The following is a 12,077-nucleotide window of genomic DNA, read 5'->3' on the forward strand; positions in this document are numbered from 1 at the left end:
ATAGGGTCAATTTTGTTCCATTTGTACACTCTCAGAGTGCACTCTTCAAAATCAAGTAAATTCAATGCAATTCAATAGAGGGTATGTATGCACATGCATAAAGTGAATGGCAGATAGAGTGACAAAGTGAATTTAACGTTGTTTAAAGTAATTTAATGCAATCAAACATGACTTTTCTGTGTGGATGTAGGGGCTGTCAAGGCATAACTTCCAGGTATGATGATGCATAGCATACCCTCTATTAATTTCTATTAAGACACATGCACCAAGAACACCGAATATTGTGTACCTTTAATACATATTATTTTGTGTGTTGTTTTTTTGATTGATAAAATACCTGAGGCCGTCGTCGGTTTCCAGCGGCGGGCTCTCTCTCTGATTGGTCAGGTCAGTGTGGGGAGGGTGGGACATCCGCCTGTCAATCAACCTGTCCAGGGCTTGGACGGCAGGCGAGACGCAGGACGACTGAGGGACGGAGGCGGGGGGAGGGGAGGGGCTTCGAGAGGACCCCGACAGGAAGTCACATGGTTGCGGCTGTGGTGGGGGAGGGGTCTCGGACAGGTAGTCACGTGGAGGTGGCAGGGGAGGGGTCTCGGACAGGAAGTCACATGGTGGTGGCAGGGGAGGGGTCCCGGACAGGTAGTCACATGGTGGTGGCAGGGGAGCGGTCTCGGACAGGAAGTCACGTGGAGGTGGCAGGGGAGGGGTCTCGGACAGGAAGTCACATGGTGGCGGGGGAGGGGTGTCGGACAGGAAGTCACATGGAGGTGGCAGGGGAGGGGTCTCTGACAGAAAGTGACATGGGGGTGGGGGAGGCGTGTCAGTGACCAGAAGAGGACCGTCAGAGTCCACCGTGTCCGTCCCTGCGGTGTCAGCGGTCACCCCACTGAGAGTGTCCACCGTGTCCGTCCCTGCGCTGTCAGTGGTCACCCCACTGAGAGTGTCCACCGTGTCCGTCCCTGCGCTGTCAGCGGTCACCCCACTGAGAGTGTCCACCGTGTCCGTCCCTGCGCTGTCAGTGGTCACCCCACTGAGAGTGTCCACCGTGTCCGTCCCTGTGCTGTCAGCGGTCACCCCACTGAGAGTGTCCACCGTGTCCGTCCCTGCGCTGTCAGTGGTCACCCCACTGAGAGACTCCACTGTGTCTGTCCCTGAGCTGTCAGCGGTCACCCCACTGAGAGACTCCACTGTGTCGGTCCCTGCGCTGTCAGTGGTCACCCCACTGAGACGACACATCGCGTCCCACTCCTCCGCCCGTGGCACACGCATGGAGGACGTCACATCTACAGCAGCAGAGTGCGGCGGTCGGCCGCCATGGACATCTCTGCAGGGCGAGGCGGGCCTCCCTGTGAAACCAAACCACACATTGGTTGAGTTTATTTTTCCACCATGTTTTCGGTTTTTTCAAAGTATCTTTATAGGGCATGGGATAGGAGGCGAAGGGTGACATATATAACTAGTATAGATGAACCTATAGATGGGTCTACTTTCACTGTCTGAAATCTGGTTGAGTTGCTGGCTGGCTACACACCTGAATATCTTTGTGTTTTTGTTTCTTTTACTGTGTTAATTGCTGTGTCTGATAATCCCATGTGGGTGGTATATGAATATATGATTTATTCAAGTACTGTACTTTTGAGGTATATTAATTCTTGAGGGGCGCTAGCCCCTCCTATGTCCAGCTTTTAGTGTGTCCACAACCTTTGTCCTACACAAACATTGCTTCTTCACACCATTCGTATAAAACGAAAGAAAAGACCAAACAATCAATAAAGTGACGGACTATATTCACACTAGAAAAATGTTTTCACCTTTGACCTTTTTATACATACATACTGTAAGGACCGAGGACACATATACAGTACACAAAACTACACATACAGTAGGTGTATGGATGGACACAGACCGTGAGTGCACACACTGGAACATACATGCACATTTCTTAAAATCAACGTTTATTGATAATTTGACAAATAAATGAAATGATGCATTACATTTAGACATTTGCAGGTGGCATTGTGCCGTTTCTGTCCAAAGCATTGGCGGTTTGTCCACCCATTCTGTCACTGAGCTTTGATGTTAGCAGCACCATAGTTATGCAAAGAAAGACACAAAGCAATTCACAATCCCAAATTGACACATATTATTGCACAACCAGTGATTATAAGAACGCCATGAAACTATTAATTGAGGTACTGTAGATTTGGGGGTAAGTCCCTGCAACATACTAGTGTCATGTCCAGGGGGTGTACTTGTACAGGTACATCAAGCTGCCTCACGCTACAGAAACAGGAGATAGGCTCCTGCCCCTATGGGCCTCATGGCTCGGCAAGGCTACTTACTTACTTTAGATTTAAAAATGTAAACATTTGAGTTTACTTTGGGTTAGTCTGAATTGTATGCTGGAGGGTAAGACCTCCTACTCGGCATGGAAAATATGAGGATTCATTGGTGATGCTACTGTAAGTCAAGTCAAGTGTATTTGCACAGCACATTTCACACCACAAGCGAGGACTCAATGTGCTGAAATTAAAGACAATACAATACATAAAGAGTACAAAAATCAATAATTATACAAAAAGAGAATTACATATGATTAAAACAGAAAATCAGTTGTTTAAAATAAAAATAACACATTTCACAATCTATAGCTGAAAGCTTGTGTAAATAGGTAGGTTTTTAGTTTGCCGTTAAACAAAGACAATGTGGTCGCAAATGTTAAATCAATAGGTAGAGAATTCCACAGAGTAGTACCATAACGACTAAAAGCACCATAACCTGATTTAGAGTTTATTTTATATTGAGGAGTGGCAATTAAAGTGACTATTAAGTGGCAATTAAAACACATAAATCAACATAATGTCTGTCTGTCTATAATGCCAAAGCAATTCAAAACTGAATGATACATTCATTAAATAATCACATGCAATTCAAATTAATAATTAATTAGTAACCCGTCATAAACCAATCCCTTCCGATTACCATATAGGAGATCTTCTAATCAATATATTCTGTAGGTATGTATTGGACATCAGACGTTCTAACTGTGGTTTTCCAGAGTGACGCAGATCTTCCCTGGTAACATCTTCAGAGACCTTTCGAAATCACAATTATAAATGTATGGAAACAGTGTCTGGGTGAAAGTGTGTGTGAAGGTGTGTAGGTGTGTGTTAGAATCAGGATCAGAGAAGGACAGCTGTCCTCTGTCCCAGTCCAGCTGGACTCTGATCCTCCGGAGTTTCTGGTTCACCGGGACAGCAGTCCACTGCCCATGAGGCCCTGAGAATGCTGCGTAGTCATCCGCAATGAACCGTATATACCAGTCTTCTCCCTCTGTGTGTCCCTTTTGCGCACACACACCTACTGACCAGTCTATATTGTCTCCAACCTCAACATCCCAGCCGTGAGACCCCGAGTTATAGCCCTCAGAACCCAGGACACTGGAATAGTTAAACCTCTTTGTGTTGACAGGGAGCTGCTGTTCCTCCTCCAAACATCTCACACTGGTCAGATCATCAGACAGCATGAGCCATGGACTAGCAGCGTTGGGGTCCAGGATGACAGGAGTGTAGGAGACAATGTCCTTCATCTTGTCCCAGACTCTGAAGGTCAGGTTCTTCAGGTGTTTGGCCTCGTCTATCAGCGCTCCTCCCGAGAGCGGCGGTGGGTCGTGCAGGGTGAGCTGGACCCCCTCCATGGTGGTCTTGTAGTTCCGCAGGAATGAGACGTGGTCGTCGGCTCTCAGCTGGTGCTCGGCAGCTTGGATTGCGCCGGAGAGGGTTTCCATTTCTCTGCTCAGAACCGCAGTCCTCTCCTTCATCTCCTGACTCTTCCGAGCCTCTTCTTCCCGCACAGCGGAGATCCTGGCCTCCTCTTCCTCCTGTAGGAACCGACGAAGATTCTGAAACTGTTTCTTAATCTGCGTCTCTGTGTTCCTGGCCTGAACCTTGATGTGATTTTCCGTTTTGTCGTAATTTGTTTTAACTCTATCAAAGACCTTCAGTTTGTCCTTTAGAGGCTTCAGTGATTCCTGGACCTTCTGTTTGCAACGTCTAGACGCTTCGTCCATTTTGTCTGCCCGGTCAGTGCGGTCACACACCTGATCTGGAATGTTCTCTGAGGCGGTTACACCAGAGGAATACTACAGTCAACAGTCGGTCTCCAAGGTTGTCGATCCGCCTGTCTATTAATTGATCTATGAATTGATTGATATTTGCCTCTCGGATTGTTTTTCGTGTCGTGTCGCAGTTTCTGACTGACTGTCAGTGTGTGAGAAAACTGTGTGAGAGAAAATGGCTGAGACGACTATAGAAGGAAATGGACTTTGATTCATTTTCTTCTGATAAAAGGAATGGTGCGCACACGCGGAACAAATCTGTGTGTTTGACTAGGGTTTAACTGGATAGCTGAATTCCTGCCACGCACGCATGCACGCACGCACGCACGCACGCACGCACGCACGCACGCACGCACGCACACTTTCTACTACATCCTTTAAAGTTTAAAGGGACATTTCACCGCTGGAAGAAACTGCAGTCACTCAATGTTAATAGTATTTGTAGTAGATAACAGTAGCACAATTTGAAATTTGCACCCTATGGCCAGAAAAATAATGAAGTCTGTGTGTTTGACTAGGAGGGTTTGACTGGATTGCTGAATTCCTACAATGCCCATAATGCTTTGGTGCACTTCCCCTCTTTGTGGAGAGGGGGGGAGACTGCAAGGAGGTGTGACTTTGTAGTCCAGGAAGGAAGTGAGACCACATTTTCACGACAGGTTTTTGGTCATGAACATGGCGTCATGACTAAAATATCTAAAAACACACATTACACACATAAAAACCCCCAGGAGTGTTAATTGTGTCCTAAACAGGGTGAAGTGGCCCTTTAACCCATTTTGGGTGGGAACCCCTTTTGGTGTTAGCATTATGTTATGCTTGAGCTTGTAGGTCTGCTATTTTTGAAAAATCGAAGAACGACTGACATAGAAACATAGCTTTTTCAGGATGTAGAAGACATTTTTAGAATCTGATCTCAGATCAAAATGGGTTAACTTAGTGGTGACAGTGAGAATGCGGTCTCTCTGTGAAACCATACATTCATACAACATCCATTCATTCATACAAAGTGCTATACAGAACAAGATGAAAGAGCAGCAGAGTTAAAACGGCACATAACATCAATGGGTAACATTGTTAAAACGAAGATAACAGAGAAGAAAAAAGAATATTTACACAAAGTAGTAACACAAAAACGGATGAAAGGCAAAACCACTAAGAAAAGGCCTCAACATAAAAGTATGTTTTAAAAGAAGACAATGCTTTTGCTAGCCTCAGATCCTCGGGCAGGGCATTCCAAAGCCTGGGTGCCCGCCTGCCCGTGAGTGGACTGTGAAAGTCAGATGGCCCCAGGTAAAGAACCGAGACATGGGGACTTCCAGGAGAGCCTTACCCGAGTATCTAAGGCAGCGCCCAGGCTCATAGGAGGCCGGCATGCCTTAACGCAGTGGTTCTGAAAATATTTAAATTTCAAGGACCCACCACCTGATTGCAATAGGACCACCGACCTCCATAACTCTGAGAGCGTACACATGCAACCAAATGGACCCTCCATTTCGTTCCATTTGTACAGCTCCCGTGATACATTTTCCCACAACGCGTCGATAACAACCACGTACTTCCAGCTCCAGCTGTACACTAGCTTCAGAGGGTCGGGGGGAACCACCGCACGAGACGGAAGCATTGATCAGGTCTGGTGTCTATAGAACACAGAACTGTTCTGTGGAACTGTTCTGTGTTTCAATAGTTTTTGTATCGTTTCGGGAAGCCCTCCCAAACCAAAACAAAACGTCAGCTGCACTGGTGGACTATGCATTTACCTCTGGGTGACAAATAAAACCCTCTCTTGATTGATTTGTGATGTATTGAATGATAACAAGCAAAGCGGTTACATTGTACACCCACTGTCTTAAACTATTCTGCTGTTTCCACCAATCTGGGAAACCAACGAAAATAAACACACAATCCGGCTACTCAGGAATAAAATTAAAAATAATATTAGTTTTTTGCCTCTGGGGGGGCACCACCTCCTTTTTTGTGTGGAAACGGGAACTCGGTTTGGCTCCTTCCCTTTCTTAGTCCATTTCCTCCCGGGTGCTTCTGTGTTTATTCCTACTAACAACATCACATGCTTAAGGCAGTGGGTGATGCTGACAGATTCTGCAGTTAGCAGAATGTGTCTTGAGAGATTATGTTTCTAGGAATCTACGATTGTTTTTGTCACTCACTATGCACGAGGATGCTTATGCACACAGAGTCCTTAAAAGCGGTGCCGGCCTACGGGAGAATAAACTGAATAGGGAATCTTGAACAAACAAGACCAAGTGGCCACACACGCTGATAGCCAAAGTGCTCATATTTTATTAGGACGCAGAGTATAAGACATACATGGGCAACTGCCGGCCCAGGGGCCACATGCGGCCCCCACCTTCACTTAACGCAGCCCGCAGGTTAATATCAGAATACTGATATATTATTGATTTCAGCGGTTAGAATTCCAAACATGCTAACATGACCCACCTTACTTACTCATTAGTAGCTTAATGAGTAGTATTAAAATATATTAACTATAATTAAAGGCATTTGAAAGGCATTTGAAATTTTCAGGATTCAAAAATACCAAAACATTAATTCAGATAATAGCAAAAATCGCAGCGAGACACGTTTTGAGCTTGTAGATCGGCTATTTTTGCTACGACAGTAATATGCAATGCAGCCCTCTGGAGTGAGTGTGGCAATATAGTGGCCCTCTCCATCGTCAAAGTTGTCCACCCCTGGTATAAGACAAACGTTTCAGCCTTCATCAAGGAATGGATCTTACTCAATCCTGCGTCCAAATAAAATATTGGCATTTGGCAGTGTGTGCGGCCAGTGGCCACATTCTTGTTTTTTCAAGATTCCCTCTTCTGTTTGACAGACCTTGGTCATTTGACTATTATTATTCACTTGCATCTCGTGGTTGAAGCGACAAACCTTTATAGGCTGAAGCGAGCAGCATGAAGCGGGACACTGCACGCTCACTCTGTCGTGACCTTTACAGGTTTGTTTACATAGAAAACGTCACATGTGCTCCATATAATAACACATCTGAACTCTTAACGTCAAGCCTGCGACTGCTTCAGTGTGTGACCAAGGGCATTGTATAGTTTATTCTTTCATGTCATGCCACACGTAAATGCAAGATTGTATACGATTGTATAACGTCTGTTATGTCTACATATAGTATACATAACAGACATGATTTCATATGTGATATCAGAAAAGGAATGGTGCACAGTAGGAAGTTATGAACAAGTCTATGGGTATGTTCACACTGGCTGGCTTAAAAAATAAAATGGGCCTTTTTACATAAAAACCTGAGAAATTACCAAAAGGTGAATGCATAGAACAAAAGGCAGCCCCCTTTAAAAGGGCCTGGTCAGTGAGCTTTTATTGGCCAAGTGGAGCGTTTGCCAAAAAAAAAATTGTGATGTATTTTTAACACCTTAAGTTGCTGCGTTTAATGTCAAGTTTACCTCTCACACACTAGAAATAGGATCCGACAGGAAGCACGCACATCTCAAGACATTCTGCAGGTGCTGGTCAAAAATATACGTACAATGAAAAAGGAATGGATGTCCGCACACTGAGTTGTAGCTCCCAGGAAGATTTATTTATTTGTTACAACGTTTCGACCTCTGTGGGTCTTCGTCATACCCTGACGAAGACCCACAGAGGTCGAAACGTAACAAATAAATAAATCTTCCTGGGAGCTACAACTCAGTGTGTGGACATCCATTCCTTTTTCATTGTACCTCTCACACACACCACGCTTTTCAGCCATTGTATGATAATGAGGGAGGGGAGGGGTTAGGGTTATCAGATGTCACAAAAAGGGTGTATTTTCGATTGGGTCTTTGGCCCCAAAGGCTTTCAGCTTTCAGAAAGAAAAGAAATACACATTTAAATATTCTAACCACACCTGGGGGTCTATTAGAGTAACGTTAACTCCAAAGACGCATAACACAACAACAGAAAATAGTACAAAAATCCCGGGACTCCATCTTTAATTCATTTCACATCTACACCATTGTCATCAATATCCAGTATTTTCCATAGTTATTTTCCATAGAGAGCCAGCCTCTCAGCAGGAGCAGCTCTGGGCAGGAGCAGCCTTCCCTTCATATAAAAAAGGCTGACAGTGTGAACATAAACTAAGGATGCATAATGGAAGGCCTCAGTGACGTGTTGTCATAATATTGTTTGATGTCTGGACCACTTGTACCCGAGCTAATGTAGGGGAAATCCTGCACCGCGCCGCGCCGTTTCCTCCCTGTGCTGCTCTCACTGCCGGCGCTTGGAAACCATGCATGTCCAGAACGGTTACTTTTCAGGAAATTTAGAAAATAAATAATTTCCAAATATTATTTAGCTCGTGTTAAAGCTGCACTATGTAATGTATATGTTTTATGAACTTAATTTTGTCCAATCTGAACTTAATTTTGTCCAATCTGTATGGTAGAGTATGTTCATACAAATTAATGCATACAATTGGGGGTGGTTGAATTTAGTCTCCCTGCTCTTCTCTTCTCTTCTGAGACATTTAGATCGTGTCAAAGGTCATGTCCCGTCTAAGACATAGGATCCTACATGGATTTTGACCAGCACGTCACACAGAACGTCACATATTTAAACATAAAAAGTTTAAATATGGAGATACAAGGTTTCTGCCCGACAGTGACAAGGTGGGGCTATGGCTGAGCGTCTAGAGAGTGTCTAGAGAGGCCTTTCTGGGCATCACAAGGTTCACGTACGGGTTCGAGCCTCGGCTCGCCCGGGGCTACATGTCAAAATGTCCCAACTTTCAAATCCCCCCAGTATACGTATGTAACCAAACGCACACTTTTAACTTTTTGTGGGTTTTTTTCATTCACTTCAGTGGTTTTCAACCTTTTTCATATCAAGGCCCATTATTTATTGGATACCATTTGATGAGATTTAGCCTCTCAGACGCAAAAGTTATGCATATTTCTGTTGTCGTTGGACAACAGGCAAACATTGAATGGTGTAGACTTCTTGTAAATTACCATAAGTAATGCAGATGTTTAACAATAATGTAACTCTTGACAGTGTAAAATCCGTTTGGTTACCAACCTCTCCCTCATTTAGCTGGGGACCACCTGGAACCTCCTCAAGGCCCAAGGGTGGTCCCCGGACCACTGGTTGATCATACTACAGTGTCACACAAAAGCATCAAAAGTAGCAGATCTACAAGCTCGAAACAGCACGAAGAGCAATGCCTTCTGAGCTTGTTCACAACATCAATGTTGGTACCATAGGAGAGATAACAGGCAAACATTGAATTGTGTAGACTTCTTGAAAATTAAGTAATGCAGATGTTTAACAAGAATATAACTACTTCCGCTACTTTTGCTTATTTTTGAGTGGTGTAAACCACTCCAACAACTGGCTTTGTTAGTTTGCGTGTCCACGTGTCCACGTGTTTGTTCGTACCAAAAAAATTAGCATGGTTGCTATGGTCACTCAGTTCACACGGGTGTGATTTCATTACGTCAGACCACAGCTGATCAGGCTATATAATACCTTACACCACTCAGTTCACACGGGTGTGATTTTTTTTTATTTCAATCCTGAAAAGTTAACAGTTTTGGAGATACTGTATAAGGGTTCCGCGGCCGTCTGACAGAGATGATTGTGACCACATTGAGGCTTAGCACAAATATTGAACGATGCACCATTCAGACAGTCAGCAGACTGAAGGCAGTGGGAGACTTAATGTCACCGACTGTAGAATTATTCTGTTGTTGAAGCAGCCTCTAGTTCCAATAACACCAGACGATGCCCAGTTATGTCAGGGAAAACAACAGTGAATCACACAGCTGCTGTAATGGAACATTGCAGGAGAAGATTCAAATCTCCAAAATGCTGAGGAACTTCAACACAATACGAGACCTGTAACCTGTAACGACCGGACCATAATCTATACCTCGTACCAACCAACCCCATGTGGGACCTACGGGCCACGACCATAAAAATGGCCTTATGAAATGCCCACTCCATCACCGAAACATCTTTCCTCTTGAATGACTTTTTTCACAAACAATAACTTGGAAATGTTTTGCACATCACGGCAACATGGCAAAGAGCAGAGGAAAATGTGCCACTAATAGAACCATGCCCACCGAACCGCTCTTACACCAGCACCTCTAGGCCCACCAGCACCTCTAGGCCAGCCCACCGAACCGCTCTTACACCAGCACCTCTAGGCCAGCCCACCGAACCGCTCTTACACCAGCACCTCTAGGCCCACCGAACCGCTCTTACACCAGCACCTCTAGGCCAGCCCACCGAACCGCTCTTACACCAGCACCTCTAGGCCCACCGAACCACTCTTACACCAGCACCTCTAGGCCACCGAACCGCTCTTACACCAGCACCTCTAGGCCAGCCGGCCGAACCGCTCTTACACCAGCACCTCTAGGCCAGCCGGGTGAAATGCTTGGCAGTAGTTTACAAAGATTGTTTTCCATTTAGGATGGACAGCTCCAGTACTTACAGCTCCTTTGAACTTTTAAGCACCAAAGCAGGTCGCACAAATCCTATTTTATTGTCTCCACCAGGCCGAAGGCATGGGAAGAGAGTATGTTTTGCACTCCGTCCGTGTGTGTGTGTGTATGTGTGTGTGTGTGTGTGTGTGTGTGTGTGTGTGTGTGTGTGTGTGTGTGTGTGTGTCCGTCCATCCGTCCGTCCGTCTGTTAACAGCTAATCTCCGGCACCGTTAACCCGGTCGATGCCAAATTTTGCACACACACTCCCTGGATGCCAACGATGAACCTCTGCCCCAACATTTCCAGAACGACCTGTTATAGCGCCACCAGGAGGCCGACTTTACACTACAGTGTGTGGGGGAAGGGGAGCATTGTGCCCACTGTCCCACCACACACTACAGTGTGTGGGGGGAGGGCAGCATTGTGCCCACTGTCCCACCACACACTACAGTGTGTGGGGAAGGGCAGCATTGTGCCCACTGTCCCCCCACACACTACAGTGTGTGGGGGGAGGAGAGCATTGTGCCCACTGTCCCACCACACACTACAGTGTGTGGGGGGAGGGCAGCATTGTGCCCACTGTCCCACCACACACTACAGTGTGTGGGGGGAGGGCAGCATTGTGCCCACTGTCCCACCACACACTACAGTGTGTGGGGGGAGGGCAGCATTGTGCCCACTGTCCCACCACACACTACAGTGTGTGGGGGGAGGGCAGCATTGTGCCCACTGGGGAGGGCAGCATTGTGCCCACTGTCCCACCACACACTACAGTGTGTGGGGGGAGGGCAGCATTGTGCCCACTGTCCCACCACACACTACAGTGTGTGGGGGAGGGGCAGCATTGTGCCCACTGTCCCACCACACACCACTACAGTGTGTGGGGGAAGGGCAGCATTGTGCCCACTGTCCCACCACATACTACAGTGTGTGGGGGTAGGGCAGCATTGTGCCCACTGTCCCCCCACACACTACAGTGTGTGGGGGAAGGGGAGCATTGTGCCCACTGTCCCACCACACACTACAGTGTGTGGTGGGAGGGGAGCATTGTGCCCACTGTCCCACCACACACTACAGTGTGTGGGGGGAGGGGAGCATTGTGCCCACTGTCCCACCACACACTACAGTGTGTGGTGGGAGGGGAGCATTGTGCCCACTGTCCCCCCACACACTACAGTGTGTGGGGGAAGGGGAGCATTGTGCCCACTGTCCCACCACACACTACAGTGTGTGGGGGGAGGGGAGCATTGTGCCCACTGTCCCACCACACACTACAGTGTGTGGTGGGAGGGGAGCATTGTGCCCACTGTCCCCCCACACACTACAGTGTGTGGGGGAAGGGGAGCATTGTGCCCACTGTCCCCCCACATACTACAGTGTGTGGTGGGAGGGGAGCATTGTGCCCACTGTCCCACCACACACTACAGTGTGTGGGGGGAGGGGAGCATTGTGCCCACTGTCCCACCACACAC

The 12,077-nt window shown here is 46.7% G+C and overlaps 1 protein-coding gene across 1 annotated transcript in view; it reads right to left on the reverse strand.

The window, feature by feature from the left end:
• arhgef28a (Rho guanine nucleotide exchange factor (GEF) 28a) overlaps nucleotides 1-12,077 on the reverse strand; it is a 115,907-nt gene that overhangs the window by 51,555 nt on the left and 52,275 nt on the right. The window contains exon 11 of the mRNA XM_079525339.1: nucleotides 338-1,346. Coding sequence (XP_079381465.1) covers nucleotides 338-1,346 — 1,009 coding nt within the window. The remainder of the gene's footprint in view (nucleotides 1-337; nucleotides 1,347-12,077) is intronic.

Source organism: Electrona antarctica (genome assembly GCF_951216825.1).
Source record: "Electrona antarctica genome assembly, chromosome: 16".
Lineage (NCBI taxonomy): Eukaryota > Metazoa > Chordata > Actinopteri > Myctophiformes > Myctophidae > Electrona > Electrona antarctica.